Raw genomic sequence first — 25,605 nt, 5'->3', positions numbered from 1 at the left:
TTTGGCAGTGTCTCCACCAGTCGATGTTGCATCCTTGGAATATTACCCGATCAGCTAACGTCACCATTGGCTTTCTTTTTGTTTTTATGTAAGACTGCCACGGTTAGTTCATTCTAACTAGTGCTTTCATTCTTTTTGCAGCAGAGTGAGCCTGGAAGTGTTGGTTGATGGTAAATTTGATCGTTTTGCTGCCCAAAATAATTTTTTTTGCACATATCATGGCCACAAACATAGTGGACACTATCATTCGTTAAGCACAAATTACTATCAATTTGTGTCTCCCATTTTTCCTTCCATGAGTCCAATGCTACCGTATGTGTGTGTGAGTGTGTGCTTTTATAGAAAATAATTTCTAATTGAAAGCTGACTTATTTAGATCCCGTGATCTAAAATGCTATTTTAAAAGCAGGTAATTGCTTTGGGGCTTGGGATCTAATGTTTTACGTACTCTGATGTTTCGTTTCAAAAGCATTACATTTTTGATTTTGTCCACTAATGTTTGTCTTTTTCACAAAAGCTGCCAAATATTTACTCTGTCAGATTGTCTTCCCAAAAGGAGATTACGAGACTAATGCTCTGACTTTGCTTTTCATATTGTCGGGGCCAAGGGCATGCAGGAGACTTGTTGTCAATTTGTGAAAATACCACAACACTTTGAGAAAAAGACAAACTTTTGTTTGCTTTGGGTTATCATTAAACAATACAGCTGGATGACTAACACGTTTTACACTGTTTAGTTTTCCTACATTCTCAACGTTTAACTTTTACAGGAAGGAGAGACCCGATCCCGATTATCATCAAGAATGACTACATGGGCATGGGCCGGCTGGAGATGGAGGTGAGAATTGGATTTGTCGCCAATCTGGTTGTGTTGTGTAACAAATCTAACGGGTCACGGGTGTGAAACATCATGCCACCCAATTATAAACAGGTTGGCCTTCACATCTGCTAAACTTACATTGGTCCATTAAACATTCTGTTTTGTTACAATGATTTCAACTACTTAATAGATGGTGGAACATATATTCTGGTGAATTACATTGCGGTGGTTGTGTGCTGATCATTGCTTTCTAAAACTATCAATCATTTATAAACATGTGTAACCCATTTAACTGCCTGTAGTGTAAAGGGGGGTGCGGGTAAGGAAATGCAACTACAAAACAATATTCATCATGGTCATAATAATATCGATTGGACAATCACGTTAGGATGGCCAATGCTAATGTGGAGGAGCTGTATTAATTATACATCACCTTGGTGTAATGGGTGCTCTTTCACTATCTGCTCCTGCTGTTAAAATTACCAAATCATTACTGAGCATTCCAGTGGGGCGGGAGTGTTGAAAACTGTTCATTCTGAACAAGCTGAGTTGAACTTGTTTTTTTACATTGAGAAATATAATTGAAGTCAAATTATTTGTGTTCATTTTTGCCAAACCGTAAGTACCCAGTGCTGGACTATGTACATATACAATGTAAAGTGTTGGTTTTTTTTCATATTATCTTGAAACTTTTGGAAATCCGCCGAATCATTTGTCTCACATTTGCAAACAAGTTTCACGTGTTGCCTTGAAAATCCAATTCTCAAAGTGCAATCCAGAGCCGTGAACCGACTGTTTAGTAATTGAAATCCTAGTGAAATTTTACACCGCCTGCTGTTAATGGTTTTTGTGAAAGCATTTAACAGTTAAAACATTATAGCAGTGAGCACACTGAAATGTAAAAGTCGTGTAATGATAAATATAAGCAATATTTCCGTGTACCTAAGGAATAATGCGTTTAATCACTATATTAGTACCTGCACTGACGTGGATCATAAACGTGAAAACTTAAAAGGAAAGTGGAACAAAGAGCCGAAAAGTACCCCCGGAGAAGCGTGAGGTGGAATACATTTCAGTTTACACTGCAACAGAAAGAGGAACACATCGGTCAGCGAGCAAACACAAATTATAGACATCATATTGCCTGTTCGGTAAAGCAGCTGGACTTGAGAAACCACCCCAATAGCAGAGGAGTGATGGGCGGTGGTCAAGGCTGGTGACGGAGCGGCAGCCGAAGGAGAGAACATCCCCGAAGGGAATGGTCACCGTGGAGACGGAGCAATGAGATATGGAGGTCGTGTGCAGGACCCAGATGGGTGCTTCCATCACGAGGGCATGAGGGATGTCGACAACTCGTAAATGTGCCTTGATCTAGCAGTGCAGAGAGCGTGGCTGATGGGTAGGATAACGATTGACGGTGGTTCAGATGTGCACGGGCACAAGCGCTCATTTCTGATGAAAATACTGCTGCGGAGGGGAAGTCGGGCAGAGGGCTTTCGTGCGTATTATACATTTTTCAGAGGTTTTTGTTTTTTTACCAAAACAAATTGTGTATTTTAGTAAAGTGGAAAAAAAAGTGCGGCGTTTTGATGAAATTGAACTGGCGTGTAAAGGAGTGTAATCGACGTGAAGGTGGTTTCCTCGTGAGGTCAGGAGTCAGTCGAGGTTGGCAGTTAATGCAAGAGGTCATGAGCAGCGTGCGCATCTAACCCGATCTTGTGGGCTGTTTGAGCAGTCCTAGGAAAAGAAGCCGCAGCGCATTTATTTATTTACGCGGGCCTTTTATTCCAATTAGAGTTCATGGTACAGAGGGCTGAGGCTGGATAGTGCTTGCATGCGGTGTCATTATACCATACATAAAATGAGTGCTATTGGCTTCTGTAAGGCTACATCATGATCGGTAAAGGGCAGTGTAGCAGTTTCAATTGTTGTACTGCACTGTGCTCCCATGTCTATGCTACACTGGCCAGTACGGTCAAATAACCCCCATTCAGTAGAGGATTGCCAGCTGAACATGGTTACGTGTGTCATCGACTAAAATAATAAAATGATTGATGAAAAAGCCCTGCGTAGCTTAATGTACAAATGAACATTGGACAAGATCGATTTCTCAGAAACTTAACAGCTGGCCAAAGCACAACGATAATATTGTAATATTCAAATAATACATTTCGAAATCGTAAAGGCTGTTTGGAAGATTCAAGATACATAAGAAAGTCTGTGATCCATCAGTGGATTAACACAACGGGCTTTACATTTACAGTACAAACTATACCTGATCTAACAAAAACAACATTGTCATCTATCCCTGGTAGTCCATGAACCCAGATCAGATATTTTACTTGTCTGTACCACTGGACTTTGCTTGGCTTTAGTCCTTCCATGTTGCTTATATGGCCAATAACATTGATTTCAGTGATAACCATTTGAAATCCATTGGGTTGTTGTACAATTCACTCTTATTTGCCGTATAAATATATTTGCACGACTAACGCATCTCAAGTGGTACTGATTTTTGCTCTGGACCATGGACTATTAGTTGCAATGATTGTGGGATTTCCACTGATGCCCTGGCTGTCAACGCTGCTCTCTCATGGCCCGTCCTTGGCAGTCTTTGTCAGCTGTTGTGCCGGCTCATCAGTTCACGTGATCATAGTCGTCATCCACCTGAGTCATCCTTGCGCAACGAATAGTACGGTGCAGATGATGAGATCGTGCCCCTGCAAGTGTGGGTAACTCCTTGCCGCGTCTGTGCAGATGGATTTTGCCGAGGAGGTCACGGAGCGGCGTCGGGTGATGGAGATCGAAAAGGAGGACACCGATGAACTGAGACAGAAGTACAAGGTATGGCGGCAGTGATGCATCGCTGAGCACTTGCTCCTTTGCGTTTTAAACGGAACCCCATGCCACTACTCTGTGGCTCTCTGATGTGTTTTCGGGTTATACCGAATGGAGCTGCTCGAGGGAGAGCTCCATTACGTTCCTGAAGAAGCTCCCACCATGTGGAGCGAAACGTCGGACACCCCAACCAACAACCCGAACAACACCGGAGAGCCGTCCCCCACGGTCTTTGCGCTGCAGTTTATTTCCCAGTCAACACGGTGGAACCTCTACGGAAGTTTCTTCACCACAGCCTCTGTAAAAACACTGGTAAAATGTATGCATTGCAGGAGCTTGGGGTAGCTCTCAAACTAAGAGGCTTTTCATTTTTTTCGCCTACGGTGATGTGCACACCTTCACTCATCACCATCACCACCTCTTGGATGCATCCTCACTCATCCGCTCGTATCCAGTGGGCTCGATTGCCCGTGCAGCGCGGCGTGACGTTGCTGCGCTTTGCTTTCAGTTCACTTTTGTCAGTTACCCACGATGTGTTACGTTTGTGGAGCGCAATGGAACGGCGTCGAGTGTTGCATCTCAAGAGATGCGCCAAATAGCATGCAAAGTTAAAGTGTAATGTTTAGGTTCGCCACAGTTTATTACGTTCTATTAAAGCCCAGAACCCATTTAGCCTGTCTTAAGCCAGTTTGCCCGATTGATGGTAACTGTTCCATCGGCTAATTATCTATGGCCAATCAGGAGAGCTGTAAAATTGCAGGAAATGCCGTAAAACACATTTGTTGTTTTTGGCAAGTGCTAAAATAACCCATAATTGTACATTTATAAAATATTGGCTCGTATATGATTTCATTTAAAGCGACGAAAATGATAAACGGATGAAAGAATGCCCGATATATCTTCTTAGTATTATACACTGATTGTAATTTACAATATTTTTCAATGGGTAATCTGTTGGACAATGATGCAGGTAAGTGATAATTCATCCCTTTTTTAATTTATTTTCGACGTGCACTTAAAGTGCCTCGTACATCACACCATCTGCTGCCCCGCAAAACTCCGTAATGGTTGGATCAGGACATTCTTTCCAACGCGGTAAGTATCACCCCCACCGCCGCGGCATGCCAAAAGGATGCAGGAGTCAACACAGCGGAGAGGGAGAGAGAAGCACAATAACAAGGGAGATGGCGGCAGTTAAAATGCCACGCTCGCTCAGTGGGTGGTTTTAATGTGTGGTGCCTCAATGAAGTTCTCCTGATTATTGCATTAATCCAACGTACAGCTTCTCTAATATGAGATGCGTTTGTGCGTATTGTCTACATTGGGTGGCACACGAGCGGCGGGGTGCTTGCAAATTAGACCTTGGGTTTCAACTCGAGCGTTCGTCCACTGCGCAGCACTCCGATGTATTCCTGCGCTGCGAGCGCGTGTCGTTCGGCACGGGCGTCGGGACGTTTCGCTTCCTGGACAAGCTCCAAGGAAACGCGGAGAGCGAAACGTCGGGCGTGGCGCCGGACGACGCGCGGCACAGGCCGATCACGCGACATGAGCGGAGCGCCACAAACATCGACGCTCTTTTCACTGCTTAATGAGCCACCTTGGCTGTGTCCACAGCTTGATTGCCTCAAAGATTTCTCATTTCAGTCGCGTGAAAAATAGGGAATTAAGAACCAGCCGTTGAATAAAATATGCCTCGTCTCCAGTCAATTGTTGTACAAGGAGGAGGAGGACAATAAAGATTGCATTTATGAGTCATTTGGGGTCAGTCAAAACATAGGAGCCGGGGATTTATTCATTAAAGATGAAATGTATGTATTGACTTTGGCAGTTTATTTCAGAAACAGTGTTTCTTCTTCATATAGGGAATGTAAACACACTTTGGGGAAAAAACTGCAGCGTTGATTGCAGTATGCTTGCCCTCATGGCATTGCAAAGGACAGCGTTGTTATGAGGGAACTTATGCCAGATATATTGTCTTGGTATAGAGCGTAGTATAGTGAAGTTTGATTTAATATTTTTTGCTCGCCACAGATGTTTGAAAAGGCGTTATGTGACCTATATTATGCAGCAAGTGCAAATGACTTAATTACATAATCGTCCTTTGGGAGCATACTACAGCTGTCACGTTTATGTATTTGACGTTAAATTGTCCTGCAGTGGCGGTTAAACGATAAATTAAAGTGGCGAGTGTTAAAAACCTTTGGCCCCCCATTTCCATTTTCGGTACATTTATGTTCCGTCCTCTCAACTCTGGCACACGTATCACTGTCCAGTATCATAACAACACCCTTTTTTTTTTATAAAAGTGGTGAGTAAAAAGCACAAGCATTTAAAATCGTCCATAACTTGTGCACTGCTGCGCTGGAGTGCTGTCATGAGAAAAATACAAATAGCTGCCACAAAATGAAAAATGCACGAATACAGCGGCCGGTGAGAGTCCTCGATATCACCCCTGGACTCCTGCTGTCTTTATTTGAGTCCCTTGAACAGGCTCCAAGCGTGCGAGTGACGCGTGACGGATGATTCACGTGTGGGAAGCGACGCTTTGATCTTTGGAACCAGTGCAGATCGGCATTCCGTGCGTGGCAGAACATCATTCAGCAAAGGCCCTGCCAACATTGTAGTTGGTTCATTGGTGCGCCTATATGGACGCTCATTACGTACACTTAAAACAAATTAATTCTTCACGCCGTCTTTATCAATCCATTGCTGGATAAAGGCCTCCCCATGCCGTGTCGCTCAGTTTTCCACCGTATTTGACCACACCGGTCTTTGCTGGTTGGTGAATTGGTTTGGGGGGCAGAGTCCAGTTCAGAGGTCACTCGCCACTGATGGTAGTCGTGGCTGGGAATTGAACTCCAGTTCCCAGGTCCATGGCGTGGTGCGCTAACCACCGTGTCGCTGCTCCACGCCACGAGGCGTATCAGCGTTGATTACATGGCTTTACGTTATATTTTATAAATTTGTACCCAACACTCATAAGTGTAAATATAAAAGTTTTATCTGCAGGAAAACTCCTGTAATTTGTTAATGGAGAATGAGCCGGTATTGTGTGGGACAGCAGAATGTGAGCTCAATTTACATTGATCTGCAAGATCTATTGTACTTCTTAAGTGTAGCTTAATAATCATACGTCATGCCTTCACGTCAAACATATTAATCTAAGTGAAATTTACAGTAAATGCCTCTCGTTGCTGAAAACCCAGCGTCCGTGGGACTTCCAGATCTTCAATTATTCATGTCACTTTAGAAATCGACTTAAAATTCCAAAGGTGCTTCTCAATTTATGAATATATATCACAGCATTGCAAGGCCACTGATGTACGGACCCCAAAGACACTGGGGGATCTGAAACGTGTGTGGATGCCCAGAAAAAAAAACACCCTTGCCACCATAGATGGGGCAGTGCTGTACTCGGCAACGTGCATAATGTCAGTGGAGTGGCAAGTGAAATTGAGAGGAGGAGGCCTCTGCGTTGAGTGTGTTTATGATGCCGGGGGGCAGTGGAGCGAGCGTGCAGCCACCAGACCGATTTGCTGAAATGCAGAAATTGGATGTGGCGATTGCTTCTCGGTCTCGAATGAAATGATTGATTTTCTTCATCTTGTCTCAATATTAAGTTACCCATGATGTAGTTAGCTATAGATTTAATTTGTTGCGTCGTAATAGTTTTATATATTTTTTTACAATATGTAAATAGCCTCTGCAGCGTGTGGATGGTTACACCTTGTGATTGTTGAGATGACGCAGGTGTGGCAGCCTGCTGTTTATATAAATAAAAATGTACATTCAGCAGTTGAAATCACAGCGTTTCAAATTGCCCTAGGTCTCATTTTTGTCACGTTGTGGTGCTGACTGCTATAAATACACTTGCAAGATTCAAATCCAGTCTAACACGTCGGTGAGTTTCTGCTCAAATGGGCATTGAGGCAGTGGTCATCTCTTGATTACAGCCCTGAGCCAGTTGTGAAAATTCCGCATTCATATGGTGGGGGAGAGTCTATACTTAGGACCACCTCTGTTGACCTTTTCACGAGTGGTATGTAATTGATTGACCCCAGAGGTATGATGTGCGGATTCAACCCCTAATCAAGGTGAACTTGCAGCCTTCAGTTGTGAGGCAATCTCTTACCACTCAGCCACATGGCCAGTTTTCCTTTGACATGTAACATTTTGATTAAAATATGAGCGTACAGACTGTCAAACATTAATTAAAATTCAACGATATTACAGTGTCACACTGAACCACAAGTGAGCACGTGACTGGACTATGGCTTGACGTCCTGTACCCATTGTTCTACGTTGTGTTCCCTTATCACCATCATCACGGTTGTTAACTGCATTGTTCCACCCTTGTCTTTGCTCAAACCTCCACGCGACCAGAGACATGGCTCTGGAAACGTTTCGCCACTTGCTGCCATTTGGGTTTCGCTCCCTACAAGGTCATTCATAACCTTATCAGAATACGTTGTCACAAGAGCCTGCAATCTTGAACCACAATCTGCTTGCTTTCCTGTGTACCTTTTCTGGTTTTTTGACTTAACGTGACCTTGAGAACTCGTCCGTGTGATTTTCTGGAGATACAATCCAACTTCCAGCACCAGAGTTGCTCGCTCTGAATTATTGCACTAAGTGGTGTGTCCTATGATCGATGGCGAAGTCATCAGTGTGATGTATCGGCCGTTGATTTGCGTTCCACAAAATGCAAGGATTTTGAAGGCTTTCTTCACAGTTGATTTTAGATCTTGCAGTTGCTCACGATGCCACTTCGTATGTAACGGTTTGCCACTTCTGATGATTGAACCACTGCTATATAAACATGAGCTGTTTACCGAGTCTCAAATTTCACAAAATTCCTTGGCTTCATTAAATTTATCCATGTGTTTTCCCGTGTCATTATTGTTCCTGTCCTATATCTGTTGCTTCAATGATTCATATTTAACGTTTTGAATTTGTCACTGTTTTCAAACGCTGTTTGATTTAAAGACATCCCACCGTGTAATCATTGACATTCATTTTTGAAATTAATTATTTAGTTTTGCTCTGCCTTCATAATTAAACCATAAATTGAAAAATAGAATAAGCCTGACATCCTAAAAGCAAGTGACTGAAAAGTCCAGGCAACTAATGACTACAGGCAACCCACATTTAACCTCATAATTAAATTATCAGCTGAAGTGCATCAGGCGTATATACATGCGCTCCATCCAAATGACGTTAGATTAGCTTTGACCCAGGGACTAACAGGTCGGTCATGCACTATGTACCCTCCAAACAAGGAAACTTTAAAAATAACATTAGCGTGCAAAGCTTAGTGCATTATTTGTAAAAAAAAACATAGGGAGCACATATCTAAGTCCATTACCCTTGTCGTACTGCACGCAAGCTAAAGTCTTTGTGTATGTATTGAATTAATTATCAGGCATTGGGCAGTCACGTTGTTATATTAGTAGGAAAAATAAACAAACCTCGACTATATTGCATTGCTTAAAAAGAGCATAAAAGCATGGCTGCGCATATATCTGTGAAAATACAAATCGCCGTTATTGCTTGGCGTGAGAACGAGGCGGGAATGTGCCTCACTTGAGAAATGTAGTTTTCAGTTTACCTAATTATCATTTCCGACATCATTCCACCGCTCCGACTTGGGTACACGAGTTTTTAATTTGCGATGCCGTCACATTGCGCGTGTGGCATCGCGACGGAACCCAATCTGGTGTGTAGCCCAATTATTATTACCCGTCTTTGAAAATGACTGATTACTGCTGTGCTGCTCCCTTGAATTACCGTGATGATTGTGAGCACTTCATTTATTTGAAACATAATATATTATACGCTGCTCCCCTGGGGCTGCCAAGTGAGCCCTCGTGTCAGCTGTGTTCATTTAAAACCTTCGCCGCCAAATGTTTTTCGTGAAGGGGCTGTAGAATGTAGTCGCCGCCTTCCTGGTGCCTTCAAACAAGCAGTGAAAAACATATATTACGCTGTGTTTCTTGTGTTTAAAGATACTGTTCATCATTCTTGACAGTGGGGAAATAGGTGTGCCAAAAGAATAATGCTTAGAAAATTCATCCTGCCTCGAGAACCACTTAACATCCCCCAGTCCCCGAGCGTTGATTTCTGGTTTTATGTTTCGCTTGTTGGCAGTTTAACATTTTCCTGTTAATTCCTGTCTGCCGCGTTTCACTGCATTTTGATCCTGCGAATGGGACACACTTCAAAACATTTCCGGAGCAAATATGCCAACTCTTCTGAGAAGCTCCGTCGCCCATTTGCCCATCTTTGGATTGGCAACGTTGATTCAAGTCTTTCCCACTGACATTTCATTAAAGTCTTTGCTCGCTAGCCATTAGGCGCAAGGCTGGCTGTGACTTAACAGAAAAAACCTATAAGTGTCTATTTTATGGCCCTGTCATCATCATGGCAGCTCTGCTGAGGATGGCCTGGATGCGTTTTTAACTCGCATGTTTACGTGACCAATGCAGAATTGAACACTAATGAGCGCTAGCAAATACAATTTACAACAAGTTTTTCTATATTCTGTGATCTGCACAAACAAAGCGTTGAGCTTGCACCTCTGAATGGTGGTTTGCTATGTAAACAGCATTCACGGACCGAGTGTGAACATACCAAACCCATTCTTTCATACACTGCCACCACTGTGCGTTTCATTTTGAATCCTCACCACTGCCATTTCAAAGGGACGATATCTGGGTACATGCCAAACACTGTACAGTTTCTCATTTAATAAGCAATGTTCCCATGACTGAATTATTGTAACAAGCCTAGTGCCATATCTCACATGTATAGTTTTACCCACATTCTTCGCTGGTTTGTGCTGGTAGACCTGCTTTGCATGGAAGGAATGTCACTTCGTAAGCAGTCGACCGTGGTTTCTATACTTGCCATCTTGTGCCTCGGAACCGGGTGTTCTGAAAGACGTGGACTCAAGGGAGCATCGGGCGGGCGTGCGGGTAGGCGGGCGTGCGTGTGTGCGTGCCAGTCTTCTGCCCATGATAGAAACTGTAACAATGCAGGCTTGAAATAAGGGAGTTTTTAGTTTATTTTTAAATTCAGAGGTCACCGCTTTGATTCTATTTTCCGGTGTGGCAGTTGAAACGAGAAGCGAATTTCATTAAAACCGCTGAGCAGTGTTCGCGGGTAAACCACACCGCAGGTCACGTGTCTTGTCGTAGTGTTGGTCGTTCCACCTGTTCCAACATGTCTGCTCCACGTGGAATGTGTGACCAATTACTTTCATGGAGGCCCTTCCATCAGCAGTGGCATGAGCAAGCAATTGCAGGGCTGCACCTTCACCATTTTAAAGATGATTTTTTTTACCGAAACGTCACCGGTGATTGAGTGTCAGCCAGGGGAAGGATCGCACCCGAGAGCATGACGAATGTGGAGATGGAGCGATGAAATGAGCTCTTGTGTAAGAGTGATGGATTGCGGTATCGCAAGACCACCAGGGATGGTGATAGCGTAGGGAAATCTTCAACTAACAGTGGCTAGAACGTGGTTAATGTTTCGCATATTTACCTACTGGAACCCGACATTTAGCAGGGACTGCTTTACAAGAAATAAAGCGGATTGTGTTCTCCCAAGCTGATAATTGACTAAACCAGTTGACGGCAATGATAGTTTGCATAAATTAAGAGCATTCTCCGCTGAGTTCCTGTCTGATGTTTCCGCGCAGCAATGGTGAGCTGCAGTCGACAGTGCACACTGAAGCAGCAGGCTTGCTGTTGTTTTTGTCGTCGCTGCCGCAAGCACACAGCCAGCAGCGCAGGCTGCCCGGGAGGCAGCTTGCGGCTTGCTGGTGGCACTTGGAGGGGCAATGAAGGTCGTCGAGGGAGGGAGGGAGAGACTTAGGGGGCACAGAGGGCACAGACGGGTGGGGGGGAGTACTCGGGCGTGCGATCAAACCTGGCCCGTGTCTGTTCCATCATGCGTTTTTCTATTGTTTATAAATTAAATATTTATTTTGAAACTTATCACCACCGGTACCCCCGCGATTCAATAATTTTTCGCAATTCATGATGGCTGTCAGGTTCAAGAATCACGTTTGTCTTGGTCTTAAATTGTAGTAACGTGGCGGCCACTATTGGCTGCAGGAGTCATGTAAAACAATTATTTACATAATACAACTTTGACTTGTGCGATGTGGTGCGTGTTTCTTGATGTTAACCAATGAATCATTGCACCTGTTATTTTTTTAATGTTTTTGTTCAATGTATTTAAAACATTATGGTAATATAGTATTTTGCCTACATTATAAAGAATACTTTTCAACGTAGATTAATCCCTAATGGATGAATGATGTTAAATTCCTCTGTAAACTTTTGGCGGGTGGGCTTATTCAGTAGTGTGTTCCATATCATTCTCAAGTTATGAACATTCTTGCAGATGGTTTGAAATGGTACCTTCCCAAAATTGGCAATTATTCAAAAACATAATTCATTTCTGGCTGCGGGATGTCATTTTAAACGGCGAGCAGCCCATTAACCGCTGGTGTGGAGCTCTCCTAAGGGTGCAGCTTACAGCGTCCGCGAAACACGTGCAAGTTGAGCCCAAAGTGTGTTCCTGCTGCACGCGCACACCGCCATGTCCGTCATCACGCCGCTGACAACACCTCCGATTCGCGCGGTTGGCTACGTACGGCGCGAAAGAAGCTCAACGTCCGTGCATACGTACAACACAATGCTCTTTCTCCCACAAACACTGCGTGTGCACCGTGCACGAGGCTTGGCGCAGTCTGCTGATAGTTGATAAATGAAAAGTGAAACGTTCACTTGTAGCCGTGTTAGTTTACGTCCCCATTGTGTTGACTCCGTTTACCGTCGCAGGTGCAGGCGTGCGTGCGTCTGTACGACAGGGTGGAGCCTGAGTGTAGTGGCTAGCTCGCTGCGCAACCTGTGTTCGATTTCTGCTCATGGCCAACATCGGTGACAAAGACGGGAACCGGTCCTAGGTTGAGGCAGCCTCAAATGAATACCTGGCGTAATGTGTAAACATTAGCACTGGGGCGACAGAGGGTGGCCGCTCATTCAGCCTGCACCACCCCGTCACCCACCTTGCCGATATTAGTAGGTGCTCGCGACCAGCCCTTGCCGTATGTATGTTGAACTTCTTTACCACCGAACGTAGCCAACCGTGCTAATCGGAGGTGCCTGGGAAGGACAACAAAAACGGTCTGTTAAAGGCTACTACACTGGGAATCTTTCTATTAGTGTGTGTGTGTATTAAAACCTTGCTTTGCATGGCAATGTAACATTTCGTGTTGCAGTTCTATGCATGTGTGTGCACGCACGCGTTAAGCATTACCCTGGGAGATCAGAGTATAGAATCCTGATATTCGAGGCACCTTCCCGGTATTTTCTGGATTTGTGACATTCTCACTAAATTCCTAATGATTGGCATTACAGAATGCCACTTGGCCCGGATTCCATTGGATGCTTCATTTTACATTTTGTCTGTCGGTCCTCGTGTGAAGAAGAATAAGAAGAAAAAGATTGTGCGTCGACAATTGGTTCTGCTTGCATGCACTGACGATTGTAGATCATTCTCCCTTAAAAAAATCTATAGCCATCGGACCTCCAAGGGATCCATAACAAATTTCCTTCAGCACGGCTGACGGTAAAGAAATAACTAGCGGAGCATCACAGCTGTAAATCTGATAGCCGAGCAGCAGAACAGGATACATGTCTTTCCCTTCTAGTTAATCTTGCACATCTCATCAGGGTCTTCGTGAAGGAGTGTCGAAGTCGCCCATTCTTTAATTGTGCAGCTGATAAATGTAAGCGTGGCCGGGTAAGAATTAGGAGTCGTCGTCCTGTTTATTTAGTGATTCGGGGGTACTCACTTTCGCCACGCTGCAAGCGGAGGGCTTAATTCATCAACGTGATTTTGCTTTTGTTGGCTCCAAGTGGTTTCATTTTATTCCACAGTATATTTATTGGGCGGTGACGCAGCCCATTGGTGTAGGATGCTCACCGCTTGTTGCAGAGTTTCGCGGTTCGAATCTGGCGACCACCCTGGTTATTCGTCGTCATTACCATCCATCGTAGGTGTCCACTGCACATTTCGTCATTTGTTTTCACTTTCCTCTGCCTTGTGCCAAAAGCTCTCTCATGTCGTCATCAAGCCATTCTCTGTTAGGTCTTTCTCTCTTTCCTGTTCCTTCCATTTTTCCGAACAACACACTTGAAAATTTTCTTGTTGTCCATCCTAGATATGTGTCGAAATAGTGTCAGTCTCCTTCTCACCACTGCCTGCATCATCAGGTCTTCTTCTATGTACAAACCTTTTTCTTACTTCTACGTTGGTCACTCGTATCATCACTGCGTGCGTCGTAATAACACCACTCGCCGTCCGCTTTGCATTGGACTGTGCCTTGAGACATTAGTGGAAGGCGCCTTACAGTTGAATGCTAATTATTATCATTGTTAAAGATCCCCTGGCGTCATTCGCTGGAGCAGGCCGTTCCTTGTCAGCTTTACGGTCCAATTGTGCAAAATGCTGGACATCCACGCTCAACAACACACTCTACAACCCGAAAACACAGCGTGGCCGCGAAAACCGATGTATTTGCAAGGTTATATTTATTAAAAACGGCTTACATGCACGCTTTTGAAAACTTTCTAAGTGCAAATTAATCCGGACCGTCGGCAACTTTGATCTCATTTTCTTTTTTCTTGGTAAATGCGTGCGTGCGTGCGACGAAATTGGATAAACGATGCGATTCCACTGCTGCACGCTTTCCTTTGAGCATTAAACCACTACTTGGGTGGGAACTCGACGCTGATAAATATGGTTTTGCTTTGATTAAGAAAAATTACATTGCTAAAATGCTCTCTTGTGTGTGTTCATTAGTCGTAACAAATGTTATGAGTACTGGTACATGTATAAAACAATGAATTGCATTGAGATTGTGGCTTCGGCTCGCCTCTCGACAAAGGACATTATCCATGGCTTTTTCAATATTCTTTGGTTCTTTCTGTAAAGTCACGTAGATAGAAAATTAATAGATCACGACCGTCTTCAGGTGAAGACGGTCGCTTGTGTCGCGATCGAAACGTCGTGATCTATTAATTTTCTAACTACGTGACTTTACCGAAAGAACCAAAGAGTATGGATTCCTGCAGTCACGAAAGCTTCAAATCAAGATTTCTCAATATTTCCAACCAAATGTAAAGATTTAAAAGTTGAAAAGCATTAAATGCTTTGTGTTTTTTTTTTAAGTTCATAACTCCGTGCTGTTTTATTTCAGTTGAGAATTTCTCCCCCCGGGTGTGAGAGAGAGGGCCGTGAACCACAAGGCAGTGCCGTACATAGCACCGAACAAAACATCGTCCTTTACAATGCTGTGCTCCCGCGTCTGGCGAGGTTGTCGTTTACTGGAGAATGCAGAGCGTCGTTCAAGATTGTCAGAATGTTGGCATTTTATGAATTTCCCTCTTCTAAGCAAGCTAATTGCCATATATAAATCTCCGTTTCACATAATTTACCGCCATTGACAAATAAGACGATTAAACGACTTGATTTTAATTGCTATGAGGAGCGCAGAGTGTTTTGGTTAATCTTCCGATTGCATAGCTGCTATCGTTTAACGCATCAGTCAGTGTCAACTTTTCTGGGTAATAATTTGATGAAAGTGTCTATCGAGGCCTGCAGTATTGCTCAGATGTAGGCCGAGTTACAATTACCACATGGGCAATTAAACAGCCTTTGTCAAACCACATCACTTTCCTCCTAAGCGTCTCGTAACCGAAATATAAAGAAAGCATTACGGTGCGGGTGTACACTCTGTTATTAGTGGGGTACCACAGATTTTTAGTGACTTTCCAGTCAATCTCAGTGCTACAAAACATTAATATGCCCTTAATTCATGTGAAATTTAGTAGCCTGTTGCATTAAACACTCTTTTTTATATTTAATTGTACCACTTTAAACGGCAAGCTAAGGAATATACACACAATTTAATGCAACCAGCCATTGGGGCCTTAATACGTTTCCTACGTACGAACAATAAATGCACATGTGCAGTCAGCAGCATCGATCTACCCGATGGTGATCATTCGGTCGTCGCCATCCATGATGTTGTATTCCGATTTTTGTTTACTTCATTGCTGTACCTTTTTTTTCACTTGTTTTGCTTTCGTCATTTTGGTGACCCGGGTTACTCGTGCGTTCTGACCTGGTGAGACAAGTGAACGTAACTTGACCAGCTATCCACTGCTGGAGGAAGGCCTCCTTAAGTTGTTGCCATACCTCATGGTCACGGCAATGCTCGCGAGCCGTAATGACGGCTCGAGCTCGCGAACCGATCTCGTAGCGCCACCACCTCTGATGGACGTCCGCTTAGTCGTGTTTACTTCCTTTTGCTGCCACTAGTATTAACTCCGTCCACCAACCATCATCCCTTCTAGCGGCAGTCAATGTCGTTTCTTCACATTACCAAAATGAAATGTTTTCCTGCGCTGTTTTGCAAAAAGATATATATATTTATATGATTTAATATAAGTATTGTAGTGTACAAGTTGGAGGATTGTGCTGCTAAATCGGTCTTCAGTATGTTTATGCATCCGTTCCTCTTTGAGCGTAAATAATATCGACCACGTGCAACCGTTTGGTTTTGGCATTCACACGGACACTTGGAGCATCTACGTCTTGCTTTGCGGGCGCAGGCACAGCACCTACTGTACAGAGCAATGCGCGCGATGAGAGAAATCCCTTCGCCGGGTGTCGTTTTGTGTCCGACTTGTTAATTCTGCTCACCGCCGGGCAGCAGATTGCCACTTGGAAATAACAACGTAATTGAAGCAAATACCATGAAGTACAAATGGATGCTGCAGAGATTGCCTGCAGAAGCAGCTTCATTTACTCGAGGTATAACCGCAGCCCCAGACGTCAACGCTTTGAAGTTTCCACCGCCCCTCCGCCGACGCGGGTGAGCGCCGTTCGCAGACGTACGCACCACTCTCATTCTGCTCCCGAATGTGTTGCCCTAATGGCCCTGCCGCGTCTCTGCCGTTTGGCTCTTCCACTCGGCGCTGACGGCTCCCCTTGCCGAGCCGTTCACGGTGCTCCCGACGCTGGCCGGCGCGTCTCGCCGCGTCTCCGTCCCTGCCCGAGATGCCCGTGTTAAGTTATTTTTGTCTAAAAATAATGGGCTTGCTGTGTTGCCGCCAGCAGCATCTGTTGTCTGGATTGTGCTTATTGGCTGGGCAGCAGCAACATCATCAGCAGCACCAACAGCAAAACTACGGCCTTCCCAAAGAAGCATGCTGCGATTTCACGCTTCATTATTCCGTGCAGATTTTATTGGCTCGTGTGCAATGCTTGGGGAGGACAAAGATGTTGGCTTAGGAGAGTTGGGGTCTGCGACTAGGCCTGAGCGAAATAAACCCCCCTCCCCTCTTTATTAACGTTACTACCATGAAACCGGCGGTTATGACATCTGCCGCAAATCTCCGAGAGAATGTCAGCCCCTCGGAACGTTGCGCACGTGGCCCGCGCTTGTACGAGCGCCGTCCGCGCGTACAAGCCTGCCGGATGGGATCACAGGAGCATGTAGAAAGATTTAACCTGTGGATCCACATTTTATTACCCTTATGATTGAATTTCAGTCACACATAAAGCAAGTTGGCTCAGTATTGCTTGGTGGCATCGCTGGTTATTTATGGTCCATTTTCCCCCCCGTACTGCCTTTAATTTACTGAAGACCACGAAGCGCTTGCTGCAATAAATATTTACTGTGCGTGAGTGAGGCTGGCAGAAATTACAAGGCCGTGCCAAATACTGCAAGTACACTTCCTTGGCATTGACAACTTTTACGTTTTATTTGTTCCTTTCAACCAACTTTGGTTAGCCCCGTCGTTTGATGCTCTTTGAAACTCAACTGTAATTTCACTTGCATTTTTTGCCCCGGACACTTATTGTTGTTGGTAGGTATCCGCCTGGTGCATGTTTTAGTAGTCCATTTGCTCATGCATTGTTTAGATTACGTACTCATTCACATATATATATCAAATGGACTCAATAGGCCAGTGCCGCCTGGATTTGAGTTCATTGCGGCAGGTTTGTTGGTAAATATGCCGCACGTGCCGAATAGCGTCAAGGATTTTTTTAATCTTTTAAGGCATCAACGAGTCGGGTCAGCGAGTTTTGAGCCTGCATGACCGCGTCCTTAAGTGCAGTGAGTTTATGGTCTCTGCCCAGTCGCCAACAACTGCACAAAAGAGCCCAACATGTAATGTTTTATAATGCCTAGGTCCTAAAGAAAGAGGTCACGTGAATGGATCTCAGTATGTACGTACGTATGTTGATCTCCTTTCGCCACCGTACGTAGCCAACCGTGCCAATTGGAGGTCTGGATAGGTGCACGGTGTCTCTTCCACGGGCCATTCTGTAACACACGACGTCCGTGTTGCCATCAAATTGAGAAGGGGGGGGGGGGGGGGGGGGGGGGGGGGGGGGCAATATATTTAAGGCAACTTTCCCACAAGTAACGTTATGTAGAATGTTATTTTGAAACCGTAAGGACATTTTAAAAAAAATAGGATTTCTCCTGGATCAACTTGCGCACATCAGATTTCTACATTTTGCTTTCCTAAAAGTGTAACCTCCACTTTAAGAGTTCAGGGGGGAGTGGATTAGTCTAGGGGCATTTGAAAGCTAATTAAATGTGGTGTTGTGAAGGCTTCGGGCTGTTCTATCCCGTTGCTCACTCTGAAACGCTCGCACACCCGAATCTAAACGTGCGCGAGCATCGTGCGCTTGTGCAGTCATTTATGCTATCGCTTAGATTTCACCAACCATGGCAATCGTTAATTATTTAGTCATTTGACTTGACGCAGTTTTTTTTTCGTCACCCGAGTGCTACGCATTTTTTATGGCGTCTTATACTTGGCTCGCATCGGCGACACGTGCTGCATGCAGAATCATTCCATAAATGAGACGTCGCCTCCGAGTTGCGCATCACGAAAAAAAGGGGTTTATATAATAATACAAAAGATGAGTAGTAATCGGTGTCAAGCAGATGGCGGGGCTTTCTGCGCACGAGCAGAGGAGGCATCCCAAATGCGCAGTGTGCCGTGTGGCAAACGCGCAAGCAGCGCATCGTAATGTCTCCCATTCCTGTGACATTTAAATGTTTGAATAAACGGGTCGCTGTTAACAGACATTTCTGCGCATGCCCTGGTAACGTTGCCTGCGTTTCCAACGCAATTCCATCCTTTTTGGGTTTACGCACGCCAAAGATCAGTGGCACCGACGTTGCGTCCCTCACTTCTTGAAACTGAAATACGTCGCGTCGAGATTATTCTTGGTGTGAAAATATGAAGTGAGCAAGGAATGGCGGAGTGTAGCAGACGGCGTCCCCCAAAGTGTTAGCGCAGCTTATTAGTAGCAATTCGTATAAATGTCAATCATTCTCGCGTGGTGCGCGCCGTGTTAACCCCTTCCAGTGTTTTACGCTGTATGGTTTACATTTTTCACAAGGGTCTTCATCACAAAACCACGTCTTCTTGAACTTTAAGCGGTTTCAATTAAAAGGTTATTTTAAACGAGTTGAAACGCACGTGCAAGTTCCCTCTATTAGCCGTGCATTTTAAGTGCTCACTATCGGTGCTTCCATCGAGCCGCCAGCGGAACTACTTTCACGACGGGGGCGGGGGGGGAGAGGTCCTCTCTGTTGACGAGATGATCGCTCTTCCACGGCGAAAGCGGTCCACGTTGCCAGGAGACGGCACGCCGGTGACTCGGACCGGTCACAAACGACGGCCAGGGCGCCGCAAGCTGGTTAGGGTGTCAAACCCGAGAGAGCAAGCCTCCGAGGCACAATTGCAGTCGCATTTGGCACCATTTCATTGCCTGCCGTTGTGGAGAGAAGGCTTTCACAAGGCACTCAGCCCGGCGGAGAGACGGCTTTGACTGCATGCCTGCAGCTTCTTGTACAATCGAACAAGGGCCACTTTACTGGTTTTAATGATGCACACAAGGAGAGGATTATGTACAACCTGGTCCCTACTTGGGAAAAAAACACCCCCTGTCATGTCTTTCCTGTAGCATGCTAAAACTTCACACTATCATATGGAAATCCATCCCTTGTCTCTGATGCAGGTTGAGCATGCATTGTTAAGCCTGCCAAAAGCTTTGCAGCTTTGCAACAAGCAATGCAGAAGTTGTGGGCCATTGGGTAATGCCAGGGTTATGGCTTTAGACCTTGGGTTCCAGCCGCCTGGTGATCTCCAGGTCATTTTAGAAAATGTGACATGTTTGAGTAATCTCGCCCCTGGTTGTAAATGAGGATAAAAAAATAATCTAAGTTTAAAAAATGTATGATAAAAATTTAAATAGGTGTTTTAGCACCCGCATTATTATTGCAATGTGACAACGAGTAGGACTCTGTGGCACTGGTTTATTGGTTTTTACCATGACATCGCATTGCCTGGCTATTGAAAACTATCCAGTGGGTTGCTTCCAAACTGACAGAATGCTTCTAATATGTAGATTGTTGATTTGTCTTGCATGTACATTATAAATCTATATCGCACAAGGCTGAAGCACTGCTGGTGAACAAGAAATTCAAGGTAATTTATTCAGCTGCAAAGGGCCAACACCTGGCAACGAGTGAGACTCCTCCCTTATCATATTTAATCTCTGCTTTCAACTCTCTCGTATTGCCAGAGCCACCAAATGTTGATAGCTATAAATAATCTCGATGTTAATATATTTTGTCACAAACCAAGAGATGTGCGGCACCCAACCGTGCATTGTTTCTGTCCTCACTTATTTTCATGCTTTTGTCTTTGGTAACCTCTTCATCGTGGTGCCAATGTGGTTTGAAGCATGAAAATCGGTTGCCGAGCCAATCCAGTTGCAATCCTCCTGATCGTTCCTTGTAAATAAATAAAAATAAGAAATTCAAAAATAATATTTCTTTATTTGTTATGAGTTTAGTGCCTGCAGGTGTCTTCAAAAGGTTTGGCAAAAGGTTTTCACCTTATCTCAGAAATTACCTGCAACAGATACCAGACCACGGTTCAAAAGGTTATCCACGGGGCAATTGTTCGGTGACCTCACAATGCCACGCGCATTCCTCCTGTGTCCGGCATTACCTCCTAATTGGGTGTTCCTGTTTTGATGCTGTTAGATAGGGGGGGCACGCAGGCCGAACACAAGTAAATATGGTGTGGTTACTTGCTCAGTATATAAGGCTTTTGTAGGCTGTGTTCCAGCAACATTTCCACATCGTGTCGTTTTGTTGATTCCCCTTTGCATGTTTGTTGTTGCTGCAAGTTTGCTGGTCGACGGTGGGGCGTTTAATTGGCAGGCGCTACAACTTTTTCTACCAACAACATTCCTTGTAAATTTGCAGACAGCTGTGGTGGCATATTCCATTGTTTCTTTGCAAATATACTCTGGAATTGTCAATAAAATGTGTTTTAAGCAATTAGGTGAGTTCCTTTGTTTTCTAGGAAAGCAGTGGTAAGAGCAGATATGAAAAGAGAGAGTTTGATTAACTTGTCAGAATTTTTAATCTCTCTGAGCCGGTGACGATTCAAATGTGTGCACGTGCTGACCCAATGCCCATGAATGCTTTCATCCTTCCATCTGCCTGCTTGGAAAGGGATGCCAATTCACTGTGATGGTGGTGGCGGGCATTTTCGCCCCAAAAAAATCACACAGCCTTCACAGCGCACAGCCATCATTCAGAATGTTTACACCGTGTCATTCTAAGACGGTTTATTTTCGCTTGCGCATAGCCGCCTTGTTAAGCAGCAGTCGGGCTGCACCTCTTTGCGAACGGTCCCTGTGGTATTCAGCTTTTAAGCTAATAGGAGCAGCAGAAGCAGCAATTAAGTAATTAAATAAATACTGCATGAAGCTATTTTGATGGTCACTTGACCGGAGAAGCTGATGCTGGCCTTAACTTGGCACGGCCACTTTACGCTCATTAATTTAATCCTTGGGGACCGGGAAATGCGAAATGCACAGCTTGTTTCTCTGATCCACAGAACTCGGTGAAATTCATTAAGATGGTTTATGTAAAAATGTTGTGAGATTTGAATAATACGATTCACCACATTTGTAAAAACAGACGCATTTTTTTTTCTTAACGTTGACATATACTGTCGCTTGGAAATGGCTGGCTGCACACAAAATTGATCAACATTCATGAGAAGGTTGCAGGGGGGTTTTTTTCACAAGGGTTGAGAAGAGCTTTGGAAGGAAATTGTATCGGCGGGATGATATTAGCTGAACACAGATTGAGTGAATTTGGAAAGTACCGCGACATCATTTCCCGTGCGCTCACTTTGCTTCGCATATTCACAGCCGGTTTGAGCACAGACCAGACGGCGCATTGAGCTCATCGATTGTCCTGAGGTGGCTAAGTCACTTAATGTCTTGTCAAGGCTGTGTGCGGGAAGGGAATAAAATTCATCGCAAAGGGTAGTGATTAAACCTTTCTTGCCAAGCTTCATTTGCCCGCCACAAGCTCTACGCTGAAGCCGTGAGATTTTTTCCACTGCAACGGAAATGGCTTCTCCCCCAAACTCTTGTGCAGCACTGCTCCGTGAAAGCAGCTTTGACCGAGCTAAAAGCTTATGCAGGTATCTTCAAAATAATGGATTTTCTATTCTCTCTACCCCAGCCGATCTCAACTGAGGAGTTTAGTGCCATGCTCTTGAAGGTTTTTGAATACAACTAGTTCAAAGTCAATAGTTTGGAAAGTTAACAAGCTTTGCTGTGAAGAGATGTCTTCGTCTGAATGTTTAAATTGCCCGCACGATACACAACGATCGGCGTGCGGCAACGTCGGTCTAATGCTGCACGTGCTTTTCCTTTCGCCGTGTTTGGCACTAGATCAGCCTTAAGTCGGTTGATTCGGTTAAAGGCTTGTCTTGGACACTGTGGGTCATTGTTTTTTCAGTGTACCCTTAACAATCGTGCTTCCAGGCGAGCGGTGGGGCCTGTGGCGTGTGATGCCTGTGGCTGGTTTGATGCTCCGTTGCCTTTTATGTCCCTCTGGGGAGAAGCGATGGTGTGATATTTCAACTTGTTACTGTGAGTAAGAACGGGAGCAGACGCTTGCCCGTTCCTCGCGAGCGAAATCACAGCAATGACTCGCTAATTGTGAAGTAAGCCACTTACGTCGTGGTCTGGCTAGTTCATGAAACGAGGAAGAAAAAGCATGAACGTGTATCGATCCTATTAATGCTTTTCAACATGCGGTTGTCCTCAGAGGGAGGTATTTAAATTGGAATAAAAGGGATACTTTACGATCCGCACTTGTTGATGGCACACACGTGGCATGTGAAGACGCGAGATGACATCGCGCAATAACGACACGGAGAGGCGATGCGCGCAAAATGGCATGGAACTTCATCGTCTTGGTCGAAAAGGCTCAACTACGTCTTGCCGGTTTTTAATCAGTGAGCTTTGAGCAACACTTTGATCTGTTTGACCGGTTTTCAATCACGTTTAGTCCTCAATAGCAACACAAATGTATACTAAAACCTAATTTATATTGGATCACCTTTACGAGAATTATCGTGTGCCCCTCCTGCTACAGACAGACCGACGGAGCTCCTGCTTAAACGTATTCTACCCCAGTTGTAAATCGTAAAAAAATAACATCCATGGTTCATTTTTCTTAACTGCCTTACGGTGCCGTGCGCAGTTGTTCATCCTTGCAGTGGTTCATGCTGTGTGCTGATACCTTTAATGTAAATTGTACAAGAAACCATCAATCGTTCAATTAACTGCATCGGACATGCCTGGCAGTGCACCGTGTGCGAGACCTGTGCTGCAATTCTGTATTTTTTATCAGATTTTTATTGCCAAGCTTCTCCACGTGTGCGTGCGTACACATACAGAGCAGTTCACATGTACCTATAATACTGGTCTCATTCGCTACGTAGCTATCTAAAGCATATGCACACTTATAGGAGAGCAGGCAACTGGAATTGCGATCTCTCCTTTCGCTCTGCCACAGTAAACAAATCCCCTTGTTATTTCTAATTGGTCTGTTATTCTTTGTATACGTTCAGTTAAACAGCAGAATAATACTTCGTGCTATAATGTGAGGGGGGAAGCAGTTGTGCTGTAGTGGATCGTGCGTCACCGTGAACCCAGCATACAGGAGGGCTGATGCCGGCCCGCTGCTTAAATCGGTGGCTGACATCAGAGTGATATCTGCACGGGTCCTGGCCACCCTCCCATCACCAACCGGCACTGCCCAGCATGCTGAAGTCCCGTCAAACAACCCCTGGGGCTGACACGGTGTGCGGAGGCCTTCATTCAGGTGGAATTGACAAAAGGCTGTAAAATTATTGTTTTTGTTATCGTTCATATAAGTTATTAAACTAAATTTAAAAAAATTACCAGGTAAGGCCCACTGAGCTATATAGCTCTTTTTCAGAAGCGATCTGGCTGCCACAAATGATAGCTCAACAAAGTGGTTTGTCATGTGGAAATTTATAGCCGCCAAATACTCTAAACCCATGTCTCGAAATGTGGAGGGAAGAACCGGAGGACCTGGAGAAATATCCACACGACCAGAGAGAACATGCAAACTCCAAATATACAGGAGTCAGGGTTGTTATCGAACCCATGGCCTCCTGCATACCAGGAGTGGTAGTTAACTTCTCAGCACCCCATGCCCATGAGGTGAACCGCATATGCCATTGTATCTAATTTAGAGTTATAGTTTCTGTAAATGATATGTTTCAAATTATCGTTAGCCGTGTTCGGTCCACTGCTGAGTGATGGCCTACCGAAGGCACCACCGCCTCTTCGCAGTGCTTTGTGTAGGTCGATGTATTTAAGTATCTCTCAGCGATGATCTTCAGGGGTTGCGTGCATTTGTGTGGCCTCGTGAGAGCTTGTTTACTTTCAGTCGTTGCTTGAATGTTTGTTTGTGGTGCCTAATTCCGTTACTAACGAGTACTATTGGACGGTAACGAATTCGTTTTGTTTTTAGTCGATGCGGCGTTGGGAACTGCATTCTCGGTCGCAATCGATGCAATTATACAACCCTCCGGTAATAAACGGCTCTGGTGGGAATACTAAACTCTACAGTTCAATAGCTTAATTTGAAAATTAGACGTTACCCACATGGAATGGTGAAGCAGAGCAATATTTGAAAATGGTGATTGTTGCGTGGTGTTGGTTTATATTGGTGCTGTGTGCGCGCGTGCGCGTCCCTTCTTTTGAACTCAGGAACGATGGCGAATGAACCACGCGGTGACCTGAGGCCACCAACATGCTGTTTGTTCGTTCGTTCGCGCGCACGCCAATCGGTGCGTTCCATTGAAAGTGAACATCCGGTCCGTCCCTGATTTCCAGAACCGGTCATCGAATCTGACAGCGGTGTCCGGGTTTCAGTTATCGTTTAACAACACTCGCGTATAAGTTTATGCAGCTTGTCCAAGACCACGTATTTAATCTTCATATTGAATGTTTATTTGTTAATTTGTCTGCGTTCAATATGTCATGGTTGTTAATAGTTTCAATACGAAACTACAGATGTTTAAAAAACCAATAAAGCAATTTCTGTTAATAAGCGGTTCGCTTAGTTTATGCATCCCTCATATCAATTCAATTACTGGAACGCGCAGCAAAATTTCATCATCTCGTTTGAGTCACAAGCCGGGTGTCTGCAAAGTCGTGTGTCATAGATTCAGGTTACATCTGGCGCGTAAAATGAATACCAAGAAATGAGTAACATTGATTCAACTTAATAGCCTAACATAGATTTAGGACATTGGTCATTATTTGACCTGTCGTCCTCTGGAGGAGCTGGCATTGATGGTGATTTTGTGAAACATCCGTGTGTGTCTGTGCATAGATGACCCGCAGACTAGCGGTCAGAGCGCTGTCCGCTAAACCAGCTTGAGAGGGGTCCAAGGTTCGATTTGCGCGTTGGGCTTTCACTC

General features: G+C 44.6%; 1 protein-coding gene across 6 annotated transcripts in view; it reads left to right on the top strand.

The window, feature by feature from the left end:
- The window catches only part of GPATCH8 (G-patch domain containing 8), an 88,028-nt gene that overhangs the window by 8,950 nt on the left and 53,473 nt on the right, over positions 1–25,605 (top strand). For 4 of the 6 annotated variants that reach the window (XM_061574209.1, XM_061574221.1, XM_061574238.1 and 1 more), the window contains 2 exons: positions 771–838; positions 3,578–3,664. In XM_061574209.1, the coding sequence (XP_061430193.1) occupies positions 771–838; positions 3,578–3,664 (155 nt within the window). Of the gene's footprint in view, positions 1–141; positions 171–770; positions 839–3,577; positions 3,665–25,605 lie in introns of all 6 variants that reach the window. The other 2 variants (XM_061574247.1, XM_061574249.1) reach the window with 1 other exon arrangement.

Source organism: Lethenteron reissneri, chromosome 7 (genome assembly GCF_015708825.2).
Source record: "Lethenteron reissneri isolate LAM-NWPU_2019-01 chromosome 7, ASM1570882v1, whole genome shotgun sequence".
Lineage (NCBI taxonomy): Eukaryota > Metazoa > Chordata > Hyperoartia > Petromyzontiformes > Petromyzontidae > Lethenteron > Lethenteron reissneri.
The sequence above is the reverse complement of the archived record's forward strand: the minus strand, read 5'-3'. Positions and strand labels throughout refer to the sequence as shown.